General features: G+C 39.7%; 1 protein-coding gene across 1 annotated transcript in view; it reads right to left on the bottom strand.

The window, feature by feature from the left end:
* LOC112256400 (MAM domain-containing glycosylphosphatidylinositol anchor protein 2) overlaps positions 1 to 26,430 on the bottom strand; it is a 211,505-nt gene extending 185,075 nt beyond the window's left edge. The window contains exon 1 of the mRNA XM_024429645.2: positions 25,584 to 26,430. Coding sequence (XP_024285413.1) covers positions 25,584 to 25,656 — 73 coding nt within the window. The 5' untranslated portion in view covers positions 25,657 to 26,430. The remainder of the gene's footprint in view (positions 1 to 25,583) is intronic.
* Between the last annotated feature and the right edge of the window lie 470 nt (positions 26,431 to 26,900).

Here is a 26,900-nt window from a genome sequence, read left to right as displayed (position 1 = left end):
CCACAATCATCTCCTTTGTTGACGTTGAGTGAGAGGTTATTTTCCTGACACCACACTCCGAGGGCCCTCACCTCCTCCCTGTAGGTCGTCTCGTCGTTGTTGGTAATCAAGCCTGCCACTGTAGTGTAGTCTGCAAACTTGATGATTGAGTTGGAAGTGTGCATGGCCACGCAGTCATGGGTGAACAGGGAGTACAGGAGAGGGCTGAGAACGCACCCTTGTGGGGCCCCAGTGTTGAGGATCAGCGGGGTGGAGATGTTGTTACCTACCCTCACCACCTGGGGGCGTCCCGTCAGAAAGTTCAGGACCCAGTTGCACAGGGCGGGGTCGAGACCCAGGGTCTCAAGCTTAATGACGAGTTGAGGATACTATATGGTGTTAAAATGCTGAGCTATAGTCGATGAACAGCATTCTTACATAGGTATTCCTCTTGTCCAGATGGGTTAGGGCAGTGTGCGGTGTGATTGCGTCGTCTGTGGACCTATTGGGGCGGTAAGGAAATTGGAGTGCATCAAGGGTGTCAAGGTAGGGTTGAGGTGATATGATCCTTGACTAGTCTCTCAAAGCACTGATTGCCATGATTAGAAGCAGTGGTTCGCTCTTTCAGTTTTGCGTGAATGCTGCCATCAATCCACGGTTTCTGGTTGTGGAAGGTTTTAATAGTTGCTGTGGGTACAACATCATCAATGCACTTGCTAATAATAGTTCACTGAATCGGCATATACATCAATGTTGTTGTTTGACGCTATCCGGAACATATCCCAGTCCACGTGATCGAAGCAATCTTGAAGCGTGGAATCAGATTGGTCGGGCCAGTGTTGAACAGACCTGAGCACATCGTTTCCTTTTTTAGTTTATGTCTATAGGCTGGGAGCAACAAAATGGAGCCGTGGTCAGATTTGCCGAAAGGAGGGCGAGGGAGGGCTTTGTATGCGTTGCGGAAGTTAGAGTAACAATGATCCAGGATTTTGCCAGCCTGGGTCGCGCATTCGATATGCGGATAAAATTTAGGGAGCCTTGTTTTCAGATTAGCCTTGTTAAAATCCCCAGCTACAATAAATGCAGCCTCGGGATATGTGGTTTCCAGTGTACATAGAGTCCAATGAGGTTCTTTCAGGGCTGTCGAGGTGTCTGCTTGGGGGGGATATACACGACTGTGATTATAATCGAAGAGAATTCTCTTGGTAGATAATGCGGTTGGCATTTGATTGTAAGGAATTCCAGGTCAGGTGAACAAAAGGACTTGAGTTCCTGTATGTTGTTATGACCACAGCACGACTCATTAATCATAAGGCATACATACACTCCTGAAGCAGAGAATGTTGCAATCTCTGATGTCTCTCTGGAAGGTAAAACATGATTTAGGGTGGACAAACACTACTTTCAGATATGAAGGAAATGATTATTTTTATCCTATTCCATAGAAATCCTATCAAGACTACATCCTGAGGTTGTCCATCCTGTCACATTCAGTCCAATCCAGATGCTGATTTTACATTCTGAAAATGGCCATGCAACCTCAGCTAAATGCATATTAAGTCTTCAAGCCCAGTTTCAAGATGAATGGTCAAGGGTACATTACTGATCAAACTAAGGCTGCCTGAATGGATACATTCTAAATGGCATGCAAAACAATTAGAGCCTCAACATGGTGGTGTACTTACAGAAGTAAAGTTGATGCTCTGCCAAGGGCACTGTACTACTCTCCCTCTATTAACTCCATTCCTTCCTAATTGTACTCCTTCCTTTTAGTTCCTCCAACACAACAAACAGTTTGAGGGAAACTCAAGAAAGTTTAGGTCAGAAATTAGAATCTCATCGCCCTTTTGTCTACTTACAAGCATTCTGTCCACTTCAGTAAGCACTTTCACTAAAGTAGTCTATGTGGAATGGACCGTGGAGGGCCACACGACTTCAAGTTCGACGTATCGAAGTCTGATATTTTTTTCCACTAATTGGTCTTTTGAACCAATCACATCAGATATTTTTCAGAGCTTATCACCAATTACTGAAAGAAATATCAGAATTTGAGTGCCTGTTTAAAACGCAGCCTTAGAGACTTACTAAGAGTAGTTCTAATATGAACAACTGGCCATAAAGTGGCGGATGTGGATTTCTTTGCATGGCTAAATGGAGACAAAACACTGACATAATCAGTCACGTGTGCTATGATTTGTAGTTACACAAGGTAGCAAAGCATACTGTTTGTGGCAATGTTTGTGTATCTTTATCATTCCCTGATGACTTAATTATCTGAATTATGTCCCCAAGAGAATCCTATCATGACACTTATCAAGACATTTGTCCAACACATATGTAATCACATGAATTATTGTCAACATTTCAATTGCATGTGGCGAGATTAGCAGAGGTTCTATGTGCCTTTTGGATGCATAAGCAGCCTGACGTCAAAAACACAAGACCATGTTTCTACTTATAACTTGGATAGTTCTTTGCAGAGATCAATGTTTGCTCAACTAATGTTTGCACAAAACTGAAATCACCCACTGAGCTTCAACCCCCCCACCCACCAGTTCCTCCAAAACATGGAGTCCTAAAGTATCTGCCCGATTTAGTTTCTGCGGCGTTTCTGCTTCCTCACATCTGAATTTAAGAGAATATGAATGTTGTATATGAACAGTGAGAATATGAACAGTGTAACACCAGTACTATTCTATAAACATAAACGTAATCCTAATATTGTGATCTCTGACCAGATGTAATGTTTTCCCCATCTTTAAGATATATTTTCTGATGTGGAATATTCATTCTGGCTAATATTATAATCTCTTACTTGATCCTGTGGTCTTTAAGTGTGGGGTACATATTTGGAATGTAAACAAAGATTTATCTTACTCAAGTTTGTGTCTAATGAACTACAGAATTGACACGAGTGGCTGTCTGGTTAAAACACTTGAGAATTCATCCTGTAATAACAATGCATCATTTTGTTTGTTTCAATCTCTGGGTGAACACCTCCATTGGCAAGTGATGTGCATTTTCTGTTGCATTTGTCTCTGTACTTTGAACACAGAAACCTACCGATTCATAACTGTTTTAGATTTTCAGAATCCATTTCCAGGATGTACTTAGAATAAATGCCACACACTGTACTGTTCCTTGAAAGGACTTGGGCCAATCTGTGAAGGACTGCTTTTTCTTATTATTCAACATTTAACTTAGCATATCCTCTTCTAAAGATGCAGGCAGCAGATAGCCTCAAGGTAATATAAAGGAATAGTTATTTCCCTTTAATGACACAAAGTGCTTCTAAAAATAGGCATGGAAGCTATTTGTATGTATTTGTCCATATCAGCACTATACTGTATATAGAAATATGCATATGTGTTTCATCAGACATACGTCTTCTAGAAGGCGCATAAAAGCCTTGTTAAAAATATATTTTTAAAGAGTGTTGAAACTCGGATCTCATCCATCTCTCTATATTTAATTTAAGTAGTACCCCACTAGGCACAGACATATATTCAACATTATTTCATTGAAATTATGTAGAAACAATGTTGATTCAACCAGTGTGTGCCCAGTGGCTCCATTCCTTACTAAGAGTAAGGCTTGGTTGCTTGGTTTCCCTGAATGTTTGATGTATTCTCATTCAGTGAATACCTGAAGTTGAACAGGTAGGCAGAAAACAGGCAAAATGGCAAAGGAGGCGGAGCATCTTGCTGTCCTCTTTTCATGCTAATGTCTTGCAAAGGGTGGATATGACGAGGGGAATGTTTAAGAATAATAAATGGTAGGCTCTGCCTCGTCGCACCACAACCAATTTTTCAGTTTGTCTTGTGTTTCGAACTGAACCATGCGCTAGGGCTGGGCGGTATACCGTATTTTACTATATACACTGGTATCGATGCACAGACCGGTTTGCGTTTTTAATTTACCTTCTATAACGGTATCTGAATGTTTGGTTTGTTAAATATGATCGTCCATTTTTAAGTCATCTCAAAGGAGCGCATTTGTTGTTGCTCGACTACGAGATACTTGCGTTCAGTCTGCCTGGTCAATGTAGCACATGCAACAATGTTGATGACTACGATGCTGTTTCCACTTTGTTTCTTAATATAAATCCACAAGCGTTCTATAATTACACTATTCGTTTGTGTTTCTTACATCTACAAACAAACAACTAGTTAGCAAGTTGTGGCTAAGTAAACCGCTAATGTTAATCTCTAGTTATATAAATGTACTCAGAGTCAGAGCAAAAGTAGCTAGCTATACAGCCTGATACCAGCATGTTTGTGTAACAGTGTCTTCTAAATCAAAGAGGAGTAGACTAAGCATGAATGTTAGCTGCATGAAGTAGCCAAGAGAAAAAATGTAATGTAGCCAAAGATTATTAGGGTCCCTTAGAAAACACTGACCAACACTTTGGTTCCTACCCTGTCACAACTCCTCCTCCCTGGCATTTACATTCATTGTCATGTCAAACACGGTATTCAAAAACACCCACTATTATTTTTTAACTATAGAATTAGAATAATCATTATTTTTCCATGATTACAACAGTTCACCCAAGTGTTTTGATATAAATTGCCATTAAAATCGCAAATTGCAACATTTGGTTAAAAATAAAGCCTAGATTTTTTGCCCATATCGTGCAGCCCTAAGTGGCAGTGTGGAAATTCTCAAATGAGTGCAGGAAATGCAGAAATGTATGGAAATACAGAATTTTTGAGGGGGTTGAAGTTTAATTGAACAGTATAAAACAAATCAGATTGGAAAGAGAACCATTGGAATCACTTAGAATGTATGTGTTGTCACCCTGGGGTCATGCACTACACATAAAGTGTATGTGTAGAACTTTTTATGTAGAACTTTTATTATTCAAATTTGTATTTTTTTCATACCATATGGTATGATATTTTGCCCATAGTGCCCTACCCTGAGCCATGTGTTGGCCTAAGTCATGCTCATGCTAGTTAACTGACACCAGACTCTCCTCTTCTGGGATAATTACACTCAACATAGATTGTTGTGTGATAACAGATTTACTCCCAAGGCTAATTTGCCCCTAAACCTTGAGCCCCGATGGACCATTCCTCCGCCTCTGATGAGACTAGCTAGCTAAGGTGAAATCCCATGTTCCAGGGAGGTGGCAGTGGGGCAACCAAACCTGGATAGACAATTATTCAGTGTGCAGCCAAGCACAAAATGAAGCGCACCCATATTACTCCCAGTAATCTGAAGTGCTATATCCTCATTACCACTCATTCCCTCTAAAATCTACAACTAATTGCTTGATAAACGCAGAAACAGAGAGAGCGCTAACGGAAACCTCCGACGTGCCTTTTAGGATCCTCCATACTTTATAAGTCCCTCCTCTTTATTAAATTGGCATACATTCAAAAGGTACATTTTCAAAAATAAAAACACTACGTTTCATCCTTTGTCAGAGTGAGGCAATGTAGAATGCAATGGTGTTGTACTCTAGTACTGTACATCACCTTGATAAAGCACTTAAAGTGCTACAGCTATTTGTATTATCATGTTCATGTAAAGCATGTTTGGGATGTAGTTCTGATTCCTGTGCTTAATAAAGTAATTTCTTCCTCAGGAATCAGTCTAGTCAATAATTCCATTCCCTTCTGAGAAACAGTATGTTACATATCCAAGTTCATTGCTGCCATGGCTATTTCTGGGTTTTAAATGTAAACTTTGATATCATTCTAATCCCAAAGTTTGGGATTATCCTGATCCTATTGAGAGGTTAAGTGATGCTCCAACGTACCGTAATCCTAATGCAATATTTTTTCAATATACAGCCACCACCTGTGTTGTTACTCAATCTTCCCATTTTCCAACTGGTCTAGTAAAATGGATTAGAATTGCAACAAAATATTGACCAAACACAGCTTTGAAAACCCATAATGAACATGTGTATGTGTAACATGTGTTGAAGCAGCTTTCCATCATATTAGTGGCATTACGAACGTTTTCCGTATCGGCTGGTTGATGGGAAGCTTTACACAACACCTTTAAGTGATATTGATTGGATTGAGATGATGGTATATGCTCTGAAAATATTGTTTCTCTGGTCCAATCTGCCTTTGGAAACGAACCGCGCCCTCACGGGTGGATGCCTCTGAAAGACTTCTAACAGAAGAATGAATAATGGGTGACGAAGAAGCTGCTGGAGGACTACAACAACGTTATTTCGTTATCCCAACTCTTCCTCATAAGCTCATGGAAACCACTACACACAGCATCAAATGTTATCATGTGGTGGGAAATCTGCAACGCCATGTTTAGAGGCTCTGCAGTTAAAAATAGCAGCAGGATTACAAATATCACAGGGATTACATTTTGATATGGGAGGTACAAGTAACACAGTAAAGATGTGAAAGCTAGATCAAACACAATCAGAGGGAAAGCTATTATAGCTAAATATGTTTTATCATGTGCCCGTACCCACATCCATACCCGCACATGCAGTCGGAGCCAGCCCTAGCCTTTTGGGGAACCTAAGTGAAAGTTAATTTCCTGCAATTCTACAAATGTTTTATATATCTGACAGAGTAAGTAACAAAATCAATGGTGGCCCCCAGTTGGTAATTAGACTATAATAACTACAAGTTAGAAAGCTGGCCACATGACCAAATTACAATCAAAAAAATGTTAGCTGACATGGGCTATTTGAGTGACTGTCAGGGACTGGCATAAGAGAAAAACCACTAATACAAATTTCTACATTGCACCTTATCTATTCTAACTCTCAACAGTACGTTGAGACCCCGACGGAGTCCTTTTTTGTCAGGCCTACAAAAGAGGGGCTGTGGGCCACCGCCAGTTGCCCATCCCTCCCTTGTGCTTAAGCAATCCAAAAGCATCAGTTAAGTGTGTTCATTAGTAAATGTTATGGCTATTTATCATAACCAATGATGGCCAGTTTATTAGGTACACCCATCTAGGGCTGTGGCGGTCATGCAACTTTATCAGCTGGTTATTGTCATGCTGGTCTGGTGGTCTCACGGTTATTGACTGTTAATTAACAAACACATTTAGCATCTACAGGCCTCCACGTATAAGAGCTGCATACAAGCCGCTGATGCGTGCCTTTGGAACATCACTTTTTTTTAAGTCTAATTAATTAATTTTATATACATCATCACATTGAATCTGTTATTTATTTTAGTCAGGTCTAAAGAAACATTATGAATTTATTTTATTTCAGAGAACAGAATATGAGTTGGCCTACTGTATCTGGCTAATCTCCATTCCATAAACTGTAGGCTTGCTCATTTAGCTGAAAATATATGCTTAAGTCACATGCCATTATTTTATATTATATGTGTAACGGCTTTCTTCCGTTGAAAGAGAAGTGGACCAGAATGCAGCGTGGTGGTTACTCATGTTCTTTAATGAAAATGAACAAACATGAAATAACTTAAATATACAAAACAACGAACGGAACGTGAAAACCTATACAGCCTATCTTGTGACAACAAACACAGAGACAGGAACAATCACCCACAAACACACAGTGAAACCCGGGCTACATAAATATGGTTCCCAATCAGAGACAACGATAATCACCTGACTCTGATTGAGAACCGCCTCAGGCAGCCATAGACTTTCCTAGACAACCCTACTCAGCCACAATCCCAATACCTAATAAAACCCCAATACAAAAACACACCACAAAATAAACCCATGTCACACCCTGGCCTGACCAAATAAATAAAGAAAACACAAAATACTAAGACCAAGGCGTGACAATATGATTTTATTGTAAGAAGAATATAATAAAAAGGTTATTTTCCCAATCCAGAGCGAGTGTGCATAGGAAGGGTCTATGTTGAGCGTAAAAGTGATCATTTGTCTGTCCTATACACTAGATTTAGAGTTTTTTTGGCAACTTTGTGAACGTTACAAACCTTACAGTGTCTTAGAAATCAAAACATATATAGGCTGCACGATGCGACTATAGGCTATTGATGCATTGAGAAAGTCACAAAAAAAAGCTAGCGTTCTCTTCCTTGCCTGAGGCTGCAGAACTGTTCGCTCATGAAGTGGTCATATTTTAAGCCATCAGACTATTCTCAATGTAATCGTAGCAAATAGCAAATGGAGGGTGGTGGTATTCTGCCCAAACTCTGCATACCATGGGAAACCAAGTTAAATCTGTTAAATCTGTAGTTCCCGAACATCAATGTTTTTGCAACGAAACCTATTTCACTAAAACAGCCTTTCTCTGCATTCTTGAGAAAGGAATAATGGAGAGAGAGGAAATGGAAACGCATGGTGGTGAGATATTCTGTATAGCTAAAGATAGTGTTATGAAAATATAAAAAAATCCAATTAAAAATCGAATACAAATTCACTATAATTGTAGGCTAACCATAAACTGCCTTGCACAATCAATTAACCAAAAGTATCGCCTAGGGCTCTCTCACAGAATCATGGATATAAATTTGAGCATAGCATAAGGTAACGAGTCCATCCAGTACGCATAATAATACACAGTCCACACGAAGGCAATTACTCAAATGTGTTCAATTTTGGAGTATAGGCTAGACCAAAGACATCATAAATCAGTTTTGTTTCATGTTTTTCTGCCATGGGTAATATGCGATTGTGCCATAACACAATACATAGCCTATCATATTTTTATTCAGGTTTTTTTTCTGACTTTGGCTCATAAGTTCTAATATGCATATGGGTGTTTTGAATTAATCATCACCTTAGAAAGCGCTGTCCATTTTGTTGTGTTAAGCTTTGAAACAACATCTACAGCGACCATGTTTAACAATGATCATAACTTGATCATCACAGTGATATGAGTTTTGAAAACAGTATACTTTTTGATAAGTGTTTGTGATTTTTGATTGCATTGACGTGAGACTGGTTAAAGGGATCTTTTTTTTATGTATTTTTTTTTTACTTTACCTTTATTTAACTAGGCAAGTCAGTTAAGAACAAATTCTTATTTCAATGACGGCCTAGGAACAGTGGATGAACTGCCTTGTTCGGGGGCAGAACGACAGATTTTTACCTTGTCAGCTCGGGGATTCGATCTTGCAACCTTTCAGTTACTAGTCCAATGCTCTAACCACTAGGCTTCCTGCCGCCCCAATAGAGCCCTGAGTCCTAGTCCATTAGGACCAGATGGTCATTAGCAAGTTGGATACTACCAAAGCATGTCCAAGTGCATAAGAGGAGATTACCATGACTCAATGGTCACATGGAATTTTACTGTGGTCATGACTGCCGGTGTGGCGGTAATACGGTCACCGCAACAGCCTTACAACCATCTAGTACTAAATCGGACCCCTCTTTGCCTCCATAACAGCCTGAATTCTTCAGAGCATTCTACAAGGTGTCAGAAACGTTCCACATGGATGTTGGTACATGCTGACGCGATAGCATCACACAGTTGCTGCAGATTGGACGGTGGTACATTCATGCTGCAAACAGCCCGTTCAATCACATCCCAAAGATGCTCTATTGGGTTGAGGTCTGACCAGGCACTCGCTGTCAAATCAAATTTTATTGGTCACATACACATGGCTAGCAGATGCTAGCAGATGTTATTGCGAGTGTAGCAAAATGTTCCAGGCAATGTTTTTCCACTCCTCAATTGTCCAGTGTTGGTGATTGTGTGCCCACTGGAGCCGCTTCTTCTTGTTTTTAGCTGATAGGAGTGGAACCCAGTGTAGTAGTCTGTTGCAATAGCTCATCCGTGACGAGTATCAACAAGTTGTGCGTTCCGAGATGCCGTTCTGCACACCACTGTTGTTCTGTGCCATTATTTATCTGTTTGTGGTCCGCCTGTTAGCTTACACAATTCTTGCCATTCTCCTTTGACCTTTCTCATAAACAAACTATTTTTGCCCACAGGACTGCCGCTGACTGGACATTTTTGTTTGTCGCACCAGTCTCTGTAAACCCTAGACACTGTCGTGCGTGAAAAGCCCTGGAAGGCGCACTGACGATCATACCACTCTCAAAGTCTCTTAGGTCACTAGTTTTTCCCCATTCTAACGTTCAATCGAAAAGTAACTGAATGCCTTGTTGCTTGTCTGCCCGCTTTATATAGCAAGCCACAGCCACGTGACTCACTGTTAGTTGGTGTACCTAAGAAAAAAAATGTCCGGTGAGTGAATATTGTATATCATGTGACACGATATATCGTATTTTCTGAGACAATACATTGAATATCCCATTATATGATATTATAATATCATATTGAATATTATATTATACTGTATATCGTAACTACAATGCTATCCCACACAGGCTTAAACTGGCAGTCACAAAGGTCTGTCTGTCTTTTGCACACATCTGACACCTTGAAACCATTTCCAACCTCTTATACCCCAATAGGTTCTTTCATAATTCTGATTTATCATGTTAAACTGGAGTTATAATATATTCACACTACTCAATTTGGACCACGTGTCAAATTCAAGTGTTTGGCATTGTGTCAACAAAATATCCATTTCCATCAATAGAATCTGTGTCGGATTCTCTTAGTGCAAGTTACCAGTCTAGCACTGAGCCCGAGGAAGGATAGTGGCTTTCCCGCTTAATTGAGAGTGCTCCAGTTTTTCTAATCTACAACTGGCCTCTTCAGTGGTCTGTGAACTGAGCATTTGCCTAATCTGTGTGTGTTGATAAAACATTCAGTCCTCTCTCTCTGGCAGATGGGTTCCTAAGGCGAAAGAATGCCATTATGTGCGCGATGCAGATTAACGAGGGGCAAATGAGCAGATACATTCAGTCACACAATATCACTGTCTGTCAACAAACTGACATCTTTCCATGCAATAGGCTATATCCTTTCCTTACATGCAATATATACAACATTATTTAAGTCAATGAGAGGGATGTGAATTCAATAATGTAATGCCAAAATGTGGTAGAAACAAGGTTGTGTAAGAGACCTATTTTCCATGTTCCAACCAGACATATAATAGAGTATTTCTTATGTAATGTGGTTATTTAGCCTAATTGTGTATCAAAACAATCTTGACTCCTTAGCAGATGATAATTATCTGGGAAACAGAGGAGAAAATAAACAAATACATTACAATGTTTTATTGAATTAGGGAGCCTTTTCATGGTGAGTCATTTATCCTCAAAATGTTCTTGTACTTTGCCCTTTTGCTCTCTCTGGTTAACATTTTATTATTTGATGTCTTGGCCTCGCAGGTAACTTTCTGTAGTTTTTTCTGCAGATAGTACCGTTTGACATTTGGCAAAAAGAACGAAATGAAAAAAATAAGTTTAAAAACATCAAAGGTAAGTGAATATTTATAATGCTATTTCTGACTTCTGTTGACCCCACAGCATAGCGGATATCTGTATGGTTGGTTTTTGTGTCTGAGCGCTGTACTCAGATTATTGCATGGTTTGCTTTTTCCTTAAAGATTTTTTAAAATCTGACATAGCGGTTGCGTTAAGGAGAAGTGGATCTAAAATTCCATGCATAACAGTTGTATCTTTTAGCAATGTTTATTATGACTATTTCTGTAAATATATGTGGCTCTCTGCAAAATCACCAGATGTTTTGGAACTACTGAACATAACGCGCCAATGTAAACTGAGATTTTTGGATATAAATATGAACTTTATCGAAAAAAACATACATGTATTGTGTAACATGAAGTCCTATTAGTGTCATCTGATGAAGATCAAAGGTTAGTAAATAATTTTCTCTTTTTCTGCTTTTTGTGACTCCTCTCTTTGGCTGGAAAAATGGCTGTGTTTTTCTGTGACTAGGTGCTGACCGAACATAATTGTTTGGTGTGCTTTTGTCGTAAAGCCTTTATGAAATCGGACACTGTGGCTGGATTTACAACAAGTTTATCTTTAAAATGGTGTAAAATACATGTATGTTTGAGGAATTTTAATTATGTGATTTCTGTTGTTTTGAATTTGGTGCCCTGCAACTTCACTGGCTGTTGGCGAGGTGGGACGCTACCGTCCCACATATCCCAGAGAGGTTAAGAAGTTTTAAGGGGGTGATAAGTTTCTGAATTCTTTCCACAATTTTCAAAATCTGACCCTTGGGTCTTGACTTGATGTGCATTTGCAATATGAACATTTACGGTGGCGCGTGCTTGCCATCAATTGGGATTTTTGCTGTGTGACACTTGGCATTTGCCATATGGCATTTGCAATCAGTTTTGAATGAAACAACGTCTATTTGAGTGGTATTGTACATTGTGTATATGTTTCGTACCGTGCCAATAAGATCCCATTCATTTTTGTCCATTTCTGGGGGGTATTCCCTTAAGTCAGTTACGATCACCACGTTATTTAAAATAATGTGAAATGTCAGAATAATAGTAGAGAGTGATTAATTTCAGCTTTTATTTCTTTCATCATTCTCACAGTGGGTCAGAATTTTACATAGACTCAATTAGTATTTGGTAGCATTGCCTTTAAATTGTTTAGATGTCATAACCGACTTTCCACAAATTTCTTGTTAACAAACTATAGTTTTGGCGTGGTTGAAAAACTTGTTTTAATGGCTCCAACCTAACTGTATGTATAAACTTCCGACTTCAATTGTATATATACAGTATGTAATAATGACAATTACAACAATACTGAATGAACAATGAACACTTATTTTAACTTAATATAATACATCAAATCTATTTAGTCTCAAATAAATAATGAAACATGCTCAATTTGGTTTAAATAATGCAAAAACAGTGTTGGAGAAGAAAGTAAAAAAGTGCAATATGTGCCATGTAAAAAAAACTAACTTTTTGCTCAGAACATGAGAACATATGAAAGCTGGTAGTTCAATATTCCCAGTTAAGATGTTTTAGGTTGTAGTTATTATAGGAATTATGACACGTCAAGTGTTTCCCTCTATACCATTTGTATTTCATGTACCTTTGACTATTGGATGTTCTAATAGGCACTTTAGTATTGCCAGCCTAATCTCAGGAGTTGATAGGCTTAAAGTCATGAACAGCGCTGTGGAGCTGCTGGCAAACGCAGTAAAGTTTGAATGAATGTTTACTAGTCTGCTGTCGCCTACCAACGCTCAGTCAGACTTCTCTGTCAAATCATAGACTTAATTATAATATAATAAAACACAGCAATACGAGCCATTGGTCATTAATATGGTGAAATCCGGAAACTATAATTTCAAAAACAAAACGTTTATTCTTTCCGTGAAATACTGAACCGTTCCGTATTTTACAGAACGGGTGGAAACGCTATGTTTAATATTGCTGTTACATTGCACAACCTTCAATGTTATGTCATAATTATGGCAAATTAGTTCGCAATGAGCCAGGCGGCCCAAACTGTTGGATATACCCTGACTCTGCATGCAATGAACGCAAGAGAAGTGACACAGGTATACAGAGATGACCAGTTTACAGAAGAGTATAGAGTGCAGTGATGTGTCCTATAAGGAGCATTGGTGGCAAATCTGATGGCCGAATGATAAATAACATCTTGCCGCTCGAGAGCATCCTTAACTGCTGACCTATAAAGTATGTATCCGTAATCTAGCATGGGTAGGATGGCCACCTGAATCAGGGTTAGTTTGGCAGCTGGGGTGAAAGAGGAGCGATTACGATAGAGGGAGAAAAAAAAGTATCTTCTTGACTGGCGGCACATCCATTGCTAACTTGTTGACCCTATGAAGACTACAGTGCCTTGCGAAAGTATTCGGCCCCCTTGAACTTTGCGACCTTTTGCCACATTTCAGGCTTCAAACATAAAGATATAAAACTGTATTTTTTGTGAAGAATCAACAACAAGTGGGACACAATCATGAAGTGGAACGACATTTATTGGATATTTCAAACTTTTTAACAAATCAAAAACTGAAAAATTTGGCGTGCAAAATTATTCAGCCCCCTTAAGTTAATACTCTGTAGCGCCACCTTTTGCTGCGATTACAGCTGTAAGTCGCTTGGGGTATGTCTCTATCAGTTTTGCACACCGAGAGACTGAAATTTTTTCCCATTCCTCCTTGCAAAACAGCTCGAGCTCAGTGAGGTTGGATGGAGAGCATTTGTGAACAGCAGTTTTCAGTTCTTTCCACAGATTCTCGATTGGATTCAGGTCTGGACTTTGACTTGGCCATTCTAACACCTGGATATGTTTATTTTTTAACCATTCCATTGTAGTGCTTTATGTTTTGGATCATTGTCTTGTTGGAAGACAAATCTCCGTCCCAGTCTCAGGTCTTTTGCAGACTCCATCAGGTTTTCTTCCAGAATGGTCCTGTATTTGGCTCCATCCATCTTCCCATCAATTTTAACCATCTTCCCTGTCCATGCTGAAGAAAAGCAGGCCCAAACCATGATGCTGCCACCACCATGTTTGACAGTGGGGATTGGTGTGTTCAGGGTGATGAGCTGTGTTGCTTTTACGCCAAACATAACGTTTTGCATTGTTGCCAAAAAGTTCAATTTTGGTTTCATCTGACCAGAGCACCTTCTTCCACATGTTTGGTGTGTCTCCCAGGTGGCTTGTGGCAAACTTTAAACAACACTTTTTATGGATATCTTTAAGAAATGGCTTTCTTCTTGCCACTCTTCCATAAAGGCCAGATTTGTGCAATATACGACTGATTGTTGTCCTATGGACAGAGTCTCCCACCTCAGCTGTAGATCTCTGCAGTTCATCCAGAGTGATCATGGGCCTCTTGGCTGCATCTCTGATCAGTTTTCTCCTTGTATGAGCTGAAAGTTTAGAGGGACGGCCAGGTCTTGGTAGATTTGCAGTGGTCTGATACTCCTTCCATTTCAATATTATCGCTTGCACAGTGATCCTTGGGATGTTTAAAGCTTGGGAAATCTTTTTGTATCCAAATCCGGCTTTAAACTTCTTCACAACAGTATCTCGGACCTGCCTGGTGTGTTCCTTGTTCTTCATAATGCTCTCTGCGCTTTTAACGGACCTCTGAGACTATCACAGTGCAGGTGCATTTATACGGAGACTTGATTACACACAGGTGGATTGTATTTATCATCATTAGTCATTTAGGTCAACATTGGATCATTCAGAGATCCTCACTGAACTTCTGGAGAGAGTTTGCTGCACTGAAAGTAAAGGGGTTGAATAATTTTGCACGCCCAATTTTTCAGTTTTTGATTCGTTAAAAAAGTTTGAAATATCCAATAAATGTCGTTCCACTTCATGATTGTGTCCCACTTGTTGTTGAATCTTCACAAAAAAATACAGTTTTATATCTTTATGTTTGAAGCCTGAAATGTGGCAAAAGGTCGCAAAGTTCAAGGGGGCCGAATACTTTCGCAAGGCACTGTAAGTAATTCTGTACTAGCCAGCAAGTATTATTGACTTCATAATATTAGCTATCAGTTTTTCACACAGCCAGAACTACCCAGCGTTAGCTAGTTAGTTATAACATGACAGCTAAAAATGACTACACTGTAAATTAAAGGGTTTGATTGCAAAACACAATAAACGACTATTTTTTATCTAAAACAAATACTCATGGGTACCTGTGTATGAATTATGGCTGTTCTCCTACTTTTAAAACATTAACTTTAGATGTGCTTTCGAATGTGTTTTTTTTTTTTGACATACGAGATATCCAACAAACTTGTTTCATACCAAAACGCGCTATATCCAAAGCTAGGTGTTTAGAACAGGGGTATAAAACTCATTCCACGGAGGGTCGAGTGTCTGCGGAATTTTGGCTTTTCCTTACAATTAAGGCCTAAACAACCAGGTGAGGGGAGTTCCTTACTAAATAGTGAGCTTAATTCATCAATCAAGTAGGGTGGAGTGAAAACACGCTCGCCCCTCCGTGGAATGAGTTCGACACATGGTTTAGAGAGTTGGGACATTGAGCTATCTCCATTACATATGATGCATTTACATGACGCTACAACATTCTATGGCAGCAATATTAGCACCCATTAACATTTACATGGGGGAATATTTTTTTAAAGCCATGTAACTGAATATCTAGAATTAGAACAATATTAGAAATTCTTAAAGTTGCCCCAACTCTAAATATACAGTGGGGAGAACAAGTATGATACACTGCTGATTTTCCTACTTACAAAGCATGTAGAGGTGTGTAATTTTTATCATAGGTACACTTCAACTGTGAGAGACGGAATCTAAAACAAAAATCCAGAAAATCACATTGTATAATTTTTAAGTAATTTGTTTGCATTTTATTGCATGACATAAGTATTTGATACATCAGAAAAGCAGAACTTAACCTTGTACAACTAGGGGGGCGCTATTTTAATTTTTGGATGAAAAATTATATTATATTATGGAGCTAATTTGGAAAAAAGTTTGGCGTTGTAGTGACTGCATTTGTTTTTTTTCTTTGCCAAACGTGATGAACAAAACGGAGCTATTTCTCTTACACAAATAATATTTGGGGAAAAAATGTACATTTGCTATCTAACTGAGAGTCTCGTCATTGAAAACATCCGAAGTTCTTCAAAGGTAAATTATTTTATTTGAATGCTTTTCTTGTTTTTGTGAAAATGTTGCCTGCTGAATGCTAGGCTTAATGATATGCTAGGCTATCAATACTCTTACACAAATGCTTGTGTAGCTTTGGTTGAAAAGCATATTTTGAACATCTGAGATGACAGTGTTGTTAACAAAAAGCTAAGCTTGTGTTTCAATATATTTATTTCATTTCATTTGCGATTTTCATGAATAGGAAACGTTGTGTTATGGTAATGAGCTTGAGGCTATGATTACGCTCCCGGATACGGGTTTGGAGTCGCAAGAAGTTAATATTTGGTACAGAAACCTTTGTTTGCAATTACAGAGATCATACGTTTCCTGTAGTTCTTGACCAGGTTTGCACATACTGCAGCAGGGATATTGGCCCACTCCTCCATACAGACTTTCTCCAGATCCTTCAGGTTTCGGGGCTGTCGCTGGACAATACGGACTTTCAGCTCCCTCCAAAGATTTTCTATTGGGTTCAGGTCTGGAGACTGGCTAGGCCACTCCAGGACCTTGAGATGCTTCTTACGGAGCCACTCCTTAGTTGCCCTGGCTGTGTGTTTCGGGTCATTGTCATGCTGAAAGACCCAGCCACGTTTCATCTTCAATGCCCTTGCTGATGGTAGGCTTTGTTACTTTGGTCCCATCTCTCTGCAGGCCATTCACTAGGTCCCCCCGTGTGGTTCTGGGATTTTTGCTCACCATTCTTGTGATCATTTTGACCCCACGGGGTGAGATCTTGCGTGGAGCCCCAGATCGAGGGAGATTATCAGTGGTCTTGTATGTCTTCCATTTCCTAATAATTGCTCCCACAGTTGATTTCTTCAAACCAAGCTGCTTACCTATTGCAGATTCAGTCTTCCCAGCCTGGTGCAGGTCTACAATTCTGTTTCTGGTGTCCTTTGACAGCTCTTTGGTCTTGGCCATAGTAGAGTTTGGAGTGTGACTGTTTGAGGTTGTGGACAGGTGTCTTTTATACTGATAAGTTCAAACAGGTGCCATTAATACAGGTAACGAGTGGAGGACAGAGGAGCCTCTTAAAGAAGAAGTTACAGGTCTGTGAGAGCCAGAAATCTTGCTTGTTTGTAGGTGACCAAATACCTATTTTCCACCATAATTTGCAAATAAATTCATTAAAAATCCTACAATGTGATTTAAAAAATAAAAAAAATCCCTCATTTTGTCATTTTGTCATAGTTGAAGTGTACCTATGATGAAAATTACAGGCCTCTCTCATCTTTTTAAGTGGGAGAACTTGCACAATTGATGGCTGACTAAATACTTTTTTGCCCCACTGTAACTCACATTTCTATGTGAAATTGGTCAGGTCACCCAAAAAGTGACGTAATGCAGCTGTGCTTGATTGAGCTTGGCAGGTTCAATGGAACTAATGGTCTCAGAAGTGCAGGGGCTTCAATTGGGCTTTTGTTCCCTAGCTCAACACCAACAATTTAAAATAGGCTACTAAAATCATTATAATCCCTATTAAAAGGCAAATTCAGTTTAGCGGTATTAGAGGCCGACTTCAGGGCCATGCCGACAACTGAGAGCGGGAGGGAAGGCTGATTGTATGGCTAGCTGGCATTATGGAGAGCAGAGATCTGTATGTAATGACGAGATGCTCATGTCTACACCCTAACAATGGGAGTCATTGTCCCATACCCAATGGGCTTATTTTGGACAGATGTTGGTGTGATTTTGGAGTGTAACCTCTCGCTTCGCCTCTTTCTCTCTGTGGAGAGTGCATCGACGCAGTTTCAGGGAACATCAGGTCTTTTTCTCAACACATTGCAAAGATAAAGATGGCTATAGTAGATGGCTTTGGCTAGGTAACTGCTGTTTGACTTGAGATGAAACTAAACTAGTTTTATTTGCGATGTTCAGCTAGTGCATAGCAGGCAACTAATAATTGTCAGACGTGTTTGTATAATGTTAAATCCCCTATTGACTGAGGTGAATGCAGCTACAGCAACAAGGTGATAATGGCGGGAGTCAATTCAGCTTGTTTCTGCAGCATTTTAGAGTTTAGAAATTGTGTAACAATCCAGTAAATGGATGCTATCAATGCTATCATTGATTTGAATGGGGACGCCGTTCTATTCATTCTATTTCTAAGGCAGCACGTGCAGTCAGGAGCACAGGAAAGGAGAAAATGTGTGTAGAATAAAAATATATACATATATAAATATATACACATTAACAGTCAAAAGTTGACACACCTACTTATTCCAGAGTTTTTCTTTATTTTACATTGCAGAATAATAGTGAAGACATCAAAACTATGAAATAACACATATATGGAATCATGTAAGCTCAAAAAAGAAACGTAATCTCACTGTCAACTGCGTTTATTTTCAGCAACCTTAACATGTGTAAATATTTGTATGAACATAAGATTCAACAGAGAAACTGAACAAGTTCCACAAACATGACGAACAGAAATTAAATAATGTGTCCCTGAACAAAGGGGGGGTCAAAATCAAAAGTAACAGTCAGTATCTGGTGTGGCCACCAGCTGCATTAAGTGCTGCAGTGCATCTCCTCCTCATGGACGGCACCAGATTTGCCAGTTTTTGCTGTGAGATGTTAGCCCACTCTTTCATCAAGGCACCTGCAAGTTCCCGGACATTTCTGGGGGGAATGGCCCTAGCCCTCACCCTCCGATCCAACAGGTCCCAGACATGCTCAATGGGATTGAGATCCGGGCTCTTTGCTGGCCATTGCAGATCACGGACATTCCTGTCTTGCAGGAAATCACGCACAGAACAAGCAGTATGGCTGGTGGCATTGTCATGCTGGAGTGTCATGTCAGGATGAGCCTGCCGGAAGGGACCACATGAGGGAGGAGTATGTCTTCCCTGTAACGCACAGCGTTGAGATTGCCTGCAATGACAACAAGCTCAGTCCGATGATGCTGTGACACACCGAACCAGACGGACCCTCCACCTCCAATCCATTCCCACTCCAGAGTACAGGCCTCGGTGTAACGCTAATTTCTCCGACGATAAACGCAAATCCGACAATCACCCCTGGTGAGACAAATCTGCGACTCGTCAGTGAAGATAACTTTTTGCCAGTCCTGTCTGATCCAGCGATGGTGGGTGTGTGAAAGTTTGAAAGTTTCTTCAAGTGCAGTTGCAAAAACCAAGCACTATGATGAAACTGGCTCTCATAAGGACTGCCACAGGAAAGGAAGACCCAGTTACCTCTGCTGCAGAGGATAAGTTCATTAGAGTTACCAGAAATTGCAGCCCAAATAAATGCTTCAGAGTTCAAGTAACAGACACAACATCAACTCTTCAGAGGAGAATCAGGCCTTCATGGTCAAATTACTGCAAAGAAACCACTACTAAACGACACCAATAATAAGAAGAGACTTGCTTGAGCCAAGAAACACATGCAATGGACATTAGACCGGTGGATGATGTGGGGTGCTTTGCTGGTGACACTGTTGGAGATTTATTTAGAATTGAAGGCACATTTAACCAGCATATGCCTACCACAGCATTCTGCAGCGATACGCCATCCCATCTGGTTTACGCTTAGCGGGACTCTCATTTGTTTTTCAACAGGACAATGACCCAACACACCTCCAGGCTGTGTAAGAGCTATTTGAGCTCAGCATGTGGGAACTCCTTCAAGGCTGTTGGAAAAGCATTCCTCATTGAAGCTGGTTGAGAGAATGCCAAGAGTGTGCAAAGCTGTCAAGGCAATGGGTGGCTACTTTGTAGAATCTAAAATATATTTAAATCTGTTTTACACTTTTCTGGTTACTATATGATTCCATGTGTTATTTCATAGTTTGTCTTCACTATTATTCTACAATGTAGAAAATAGTAAAAATAAAGAAAAGCCCTTGAATGAGTAGGTGTCTAATTTTTTTATTGGTACTGTAACACTGTACAAAACATTAGGAACACCTGCTCTTTCCATGACACAGACTGACTAGGTAAATCCAGGTGAAAGCAATGATCCCTTATTGATGTCACCTGTTAAATCCACTTCAAATCAGTGTAGATTAAGGGCAGGAGACAGGTTAAAGAAGGATTTTCAAACCTTGAGACATGGATTGTGTATGTGGGGGTGAATATGCAAGACAAAATATTTAAGTGCCTTTGAACAGGGTAGTAGGTGCCAGGCGCACCGGTTTGAGTGTGTCAAGAACAGCAGCGCTGCTAGGTTTTTCACATTCAACAGTTACCCGTGTGTATCAAGAATGGTCCACCACCCAAAGCGTTGGAGTCAACATGGGCTGCTGGCATCCCTGTTGAAGGCTTTTGACACCTTGTAGTCCATGCACTCAATAGTAGAAAGATGTTCATAATGCTTTGTACACTTAGTATGTTTTTTTTTGTTGCCATTTGAACAGTTATTTGGGAAACTGCAGTCATTTGGCTGGCTAATTACCATCATCAATTCCATGACCGTCACAGACCTACTTCTGACGTCAAATAGTAATCTCCTCTGACCTGTTCCCAGAGCAATGGGATTTACCCTCTAGTACAGCATATGCATGTTTTTTTTTTCCACTGACCCAGCATCACCAGCGATTTTAATCACGTCAGTCCCTGTAATGCTGAGCAATGCATGCTGGAGATGTGACAAGTGTCTTAATATGGCAGGGTAGCCTAGTGGTTAGAGTGGTGGACTAGTAACCGGAAGGTTGCAAGTTCAAACCCCCGAGCTGACAAGGTACAAATTCTGTTGTTCTGCCCCTGAACAGGCAGTTAACCCACTTATACTAGGCCGTCATTGAAAATAATATTTTTTTCTTAACTGACTTGCCTGGTTAATTAAAATGTAAAATAAAATACATTTAAAAAGAATAGATGCCTAATGGCTGGGGAGAAGCCACTTTAAAAAACACTTTTCACATGAATGATAACTATTTTTGTTTGCAGAGGCTAGCGAATGGAATGTTTGTCCTGAGAGAACTATAGTTTCTGCTGTACATACAGTAGCTAAAGTACATTACCACCTCATCACAGCTAAAAGAATAATGGAAATTATCAACGGGCCATTTTGATTCCCCAGTTTGCAGATCATTTAACCTACAGTACCATACTACAGCACAAAGGAGGTATACGGTAGTGTATAAGCACGGGATAATTACTTGAAGCACTCAGTCTCAGGGGTCAATGTACACACCACCCACTGAAAGACTGCAGACTGATCGGATGCCTTCGAGAAATGCTTTATTTTTACTTGAACTGAGCCGAACGCTAAATATAGGAAGGAGCGTATACTTCTATTTGTTGCATGTTCTCTGGGCAATTAACTATGTGAATGTGACTGGGGAAATCGGGCATCTCGGCAGCCCGTGGATACGAATTGCAAGTTGTGTCGATTCTATGAGGCAGAGGTGACGTCATCGTACCGTGAAAAGGATTCAAGATGTGTGTAGAGAAGTCAACTCGTTTTTCAATTCATTTTTATTCAGTCACATAGTGTCTATAGTCTCACGTAACCATACTCCCAAGTGAAGGGAGCCTGGACCTGAGGCTACACAGTATATGACCGATGGATCAAGTCTACCCCTCTGAGAATTTGTAGGATAGATAGAAGCAGGTGGGTGAGAGAGGACTCATTTGAATATGGTTCCCAGTCCCACTGCTAGAGAATGAGGGGGCCTGGATGCAAGATAACTGGTGAAGGCGTCTGTGGAGGAAGAAATAAGAACTTAAATGCAAAAAAAAATCATAATCTTTTGCAATCAACGTTAATTTGAATAGCTTAGAAGTCAAATTCGGGTCTAGGCCATGAAGAAGACCCACTGAGTAGGCATGTTCAAGGTTTTGTAGACTTCAAAAGTATTGAAAGAAAAGGAAAGCTATACAACTATATTTTAATGCTGCAGAGATTTGACATACTGCATTTAAAGTGAGGTGCAATTAAATAATTCTCAGGAGCAAATGTAAATTATGTATGGCTACTGTGATGGCAGTAAATTACTGAACACTACAAGATACTGTAAAAATCACAATCTTAGTTTTCTACAAAAAAAAGGCTCAATGCTACACAGATTTAAAGAATGTATGATTTCCTAACAAGGTATGAACATATAACCTATGTAAATTTGGCACGTACAAATTCTGGTAAGATTTGACACTACACTCGTGCCATCACTCCAACGGTAACCATTAGCACTACTATATCCTTCCAGGTTGACAATTAATTCAAGTCTTTGTTCATTTAACTTTACATTTCTACTTGATCTTCAATAAAAACACAAAATGAGAATTTAAAAAAGACTGATTAAAAATGTACCTGCTTTCAGACCAACCAAATGAAAGTGCTAAGGTGTACCATTATCCGTCAAAGCCTCTGAATCCATTACAGTCACTATGCATATCTAACAGCAGTAATATTGCAATTTGGGGCCAAGGAGTGATTAATGATTTTAGCTGGTATCGATTTTTTGCCTACATATAAACATTTGCCTACAGATAAAGATGTGCAGACAGTAACAATGTTGCAACCTACAGTGATTCCTGTAGTGATTCACTGTATAACAAATTAAATCTTAATTTGAGCCAGTTTCACAAAGCAGGAAATGTGAATTGTTTTGTGGATTATAATTAATTAACCCTTTTTATAGGAGTTAATTCATTTTTCATTATGGCAAATAAAGTCTGACATTTTTAAGCGGAAATTACACACTTTAGAAGCCTTTTTAAACCTAGAATACACTACAAGTTTGCATTCCTGCATCAACAGGATCATCAAATTGCTCATAGACCACCACGGAGTCTAGAGTTAGGCATCACTACCTCTCAATGGCCTAATTCTTTATTTTAGAATATTTGCGGTCAGATTTCTACATTTCCAACTGATTCTATGACCTGTGTAGTTTTTAGGTGAGTTATTTGGAATGTGCAAGCTGTTTATTTAATGGATGCATATACGTTGGTATAACACCCTATTGTGGAGGAATGTAGAGTGACTTTAACCAGAAATCATCAAAACTTTCTAATTTTAATCACTTTTAAAATGAATGCCTTAGATTAGTATTTTGCGTTACATTGTATATTCACAAAATCTGTCGAAGGTAAATCATGGACCAGTTTCCTGTTTTTGATTTTTTATTAATATCTTAGTATTTTTTTATTGAATCTGTTTTGCATGTTTAGTATTTTCTCACTATATTTGTACTACCCTGTCAGATAGTTTTGGTTGTTCATGTTTTTTTATTTTTTTATATATACTCTAAATTTGGAAATTGTGCAAACTTAGTTCAATTAAATGTTTTTATGTTGTAGATGAACACAATGCATTACTGTGTACATTTAACAATTCAGTGCATTCAAATACTTGATTAATGTTAGAAACAATGTTTGTTGCCCATTTTTAGAACCTACCCTAGGCCTAGAAAGTCCCATTTACAACAAGGGTAAGGACTGCTGAGAGGAGAGGAATAGGAAGACAGGAATAAATGCACATTTGGTTTTTGTACCCCAAAGTTATTTGTATCTGAAAAAAAAACTGAATAAAAATAAGTCAGCCACATTCCAGTAGGAAACCACTGATAAAGGTTGGGTCACGTGTAACATATAGCAAAACAATACTGTGGCCTCCCTGTGAGTGAGCAATGTATACTACAGCCTCTGCCAAAAGTTTGGAACTTGTTGGTAGTGCCCTCGACCTGTACCCACAGAATAGCATATTCAAGCCGTGGTCGAGCTGTTCTCCATCAATTGCTACATTGGCGGTAGCGGTTGGATTGTCCTAATGTATACTCTTTGTATGTGAGTGGACTACAGTCAATGACAAGAGGTCTGAACCTTTATGGCAAAGGTGATCATGCACTCGGCTCACCCCATAACCACAGGCAGTGCCACTGATTCATGCCCAACACCGGCAGCTGGCTATTGGCCACCATAGTATTTAAATCAAGTGGTACCGATGCACAAAGTCTGGAACCAACAGGACCCTGAACAGCTTCTACCCCCAAGCCATAGGACTGCTAAATAGTTAGTTAAATAACCAAATAGCTACCCAGTCTATTGCCCCTTTTTGCCTGCTGTTACTGTTTATTATGTATCCTGTTGCCTAGTCACTTTATTCCAAATTACATGTACATACAGTATCTACAACAATTACCTCATACCCCTCATACCCCTGCAAATCCACTCGGTACCTGTGTGTATAGCAAAGTTATTGTTACTCATTGTGTATGTATTATTACTTTTCTATTATTTCTGTATTTTCTTTCTCTCTGCATTGTTGGTGGAAAGGGCCTGTCAGTAAGCATTTCACTGTTAGTCTAAACCTGTTATTTTACAAAGCATGTGACAAATACTTTGATTTGATTTGATCATGCATTAAGTTGAACAGTGGATCAAATATGACACCAAATGAGGAATAGCCCTCCCCCCAGTTGCAGTCATGGCCTGACGAGATTCTGTGTGCCAAATTCTCAATGCCAGTCATCTGATTTTGTAAAAGTATTAGTCTCTGGGAATGACATTGAGCTAATGATTATTAATCGATAAGGAAATGGGGCAATGAAACCCTATTTCAAGACCATTTCTAGGTGTTGGTTTTAAAAGGCCCACAATGACATTATTGGTCATATAACATTATTCTCATATTTCAACCTTCAACGTACAATATAGGCTATCATTTTCTCTAACCGTTCAGATGTGATTGAATCCAACATTTAGATATATAGGTCTAAGGACAGGATTCCATCAAATTCCACCAGCTCTATACATCAGATTAGAGGTTGGTGCCTTTGACAGGCTTGTGCTGCCGTGGGTGGTAGATTGAGGCTCTACAATCCGTCGTGGGTTGGTGCTAAACCAATCGCTTTAACGCACGCACAAACGCGGTGGCGGAATATAAACACCACCACTGATGATGAGATGTATCTTTTTAGACGCTCGGAAACAGTGTCAATGCTACATTGGTTCAAATATGCTAATGGCTTGAGAGCACCTGTGGTTTGAGCGAGCCACCGTCTTTAAATGTAATGATGACATACCTGTTGTAATCTACTACATTGTGGGCGAGTCATAGGCTATTATAGCCTACAGAAACAGAGATACACTGTACAACATATGTTGCATTCGACTCAATTTTCACAAGGTCAAATTGGTATTAATGATAGCTGTTGGGTATTTAAAAATGCATTGGCTTACCATACACTCCTTGGCAATGAATGCCCTCCAAAAATATGTTGAACAGCCACAAGAGACCGAAAACTAAACCCATCTTCACGTTAATGTCAACATATCCACTTCGATGGTGACAGCTTCTTCCCAAGGCGAGATGCAGATGGTCAGAACTCAGTTCCCGCCGTTCCGCACCTGGATTCAGCTTAAATCTGGTTGAGACATCGTATAAAGACTTTTCATTTGATGCGCTATGAAATACATTTGGTTCTGCCCATATTTCATTGAGGAAAGCAGGTCTATTAAGTTAAATGATTCACAATGCTGGATACAAACGGGTAAATATTGTGCCTTGATAGGAGATTTTGACTGATGTGCCAATGTCCGTGCATACTTCAAGCCTCAAGAGGATCTCCTTGATTTTGACATTGTAAAAGTAACCGAGGATGCAACGCCAAGAATTCTTTCGAGAACAAGCTTATTCGGTGTCCAGTGATATCCACGCGTATCCACTGCCCCTTCACCAATTCCAGCAACTTCCATTGCTAAACAGGGATGAAAAACATTCTGATATACACTTGCGGCTTTCCCTCCCCTCTCAAAGGTTTGCCACAGCCTTCCGAGGACAGCGAGGCAAAAGGTGATCCGAGATGAGGCTGAGCGTCTGGATGTGATGCGTTCATGCTGCCACTGTGGCCAAATACGGTGAACATGAGAATTCCCTGTTTTAGAAGCGCATTTTGCTCATGTAGGTTATCTAAAAACTCCAGTTTGTGTCGATCGAAATAAAAGTGAGTCCTCGTTACGTGCGCGTTTTATCTCAAAATGTCTTGTACATGATTATTTGAAGAGGACTTGGTCAGTCACGCTGCGCACTACGTGCAGCAGTAACACGCCGAGCCTTCGCTTCCTGCCTACGTCAAGTGCGTGACTCCTCAGATCTAATTTGTATGGGAGGCACTTGCACACTGAAAAATGAACCATGGTGCTATGACTATGAGCAACTGTTTTATGAAAGCATGCATTTAGGAGGCACATTCCGGGCAAAACAATATTTTAAAAGTATGACTCATAGACTAAAATCCTGAGGCTTTGGTAAGAGTTCAAAGCATTTGCTTGTGTGGCAGATTAAGTTAAGTTTTGCATGTGATTTGCCTTTCAAAGATTTGACTGAGTTACAGTTCATACAAGGAAATCAGTCAATTTAAATAAAACCATAAGGCCCTTATCTATGGCTAACACATGACTGGGAATAGTATGGATCAGAAAAACAGTCAGTATCTGGCGTGACCACCATTTGCCTTATGCAGCGTGACACATCTCCACATAGTTGATCAGGCTGTT

This window comes from Oncorhynchus tshawytscha, linkage group LG24 (assembly GCF_018296145.1).
Source record: "Oncorhynchus tshawytscha isolate Ot180627B linkage group LG24, Otsh_v2.0, whole genome shotgun sequence".
NCBI lineage: Eukaryota > Metazoa > Chordata > Actinopteri > Salmoniformes > Salmonidae > Oncorhynchus > Oncorhynchus tshawytscha.
The sequence above is the reverse complement of the archived record's forward strand: the minus strand, read 5'-3'. Positions and strand labels throughout refer to the sequence as shown.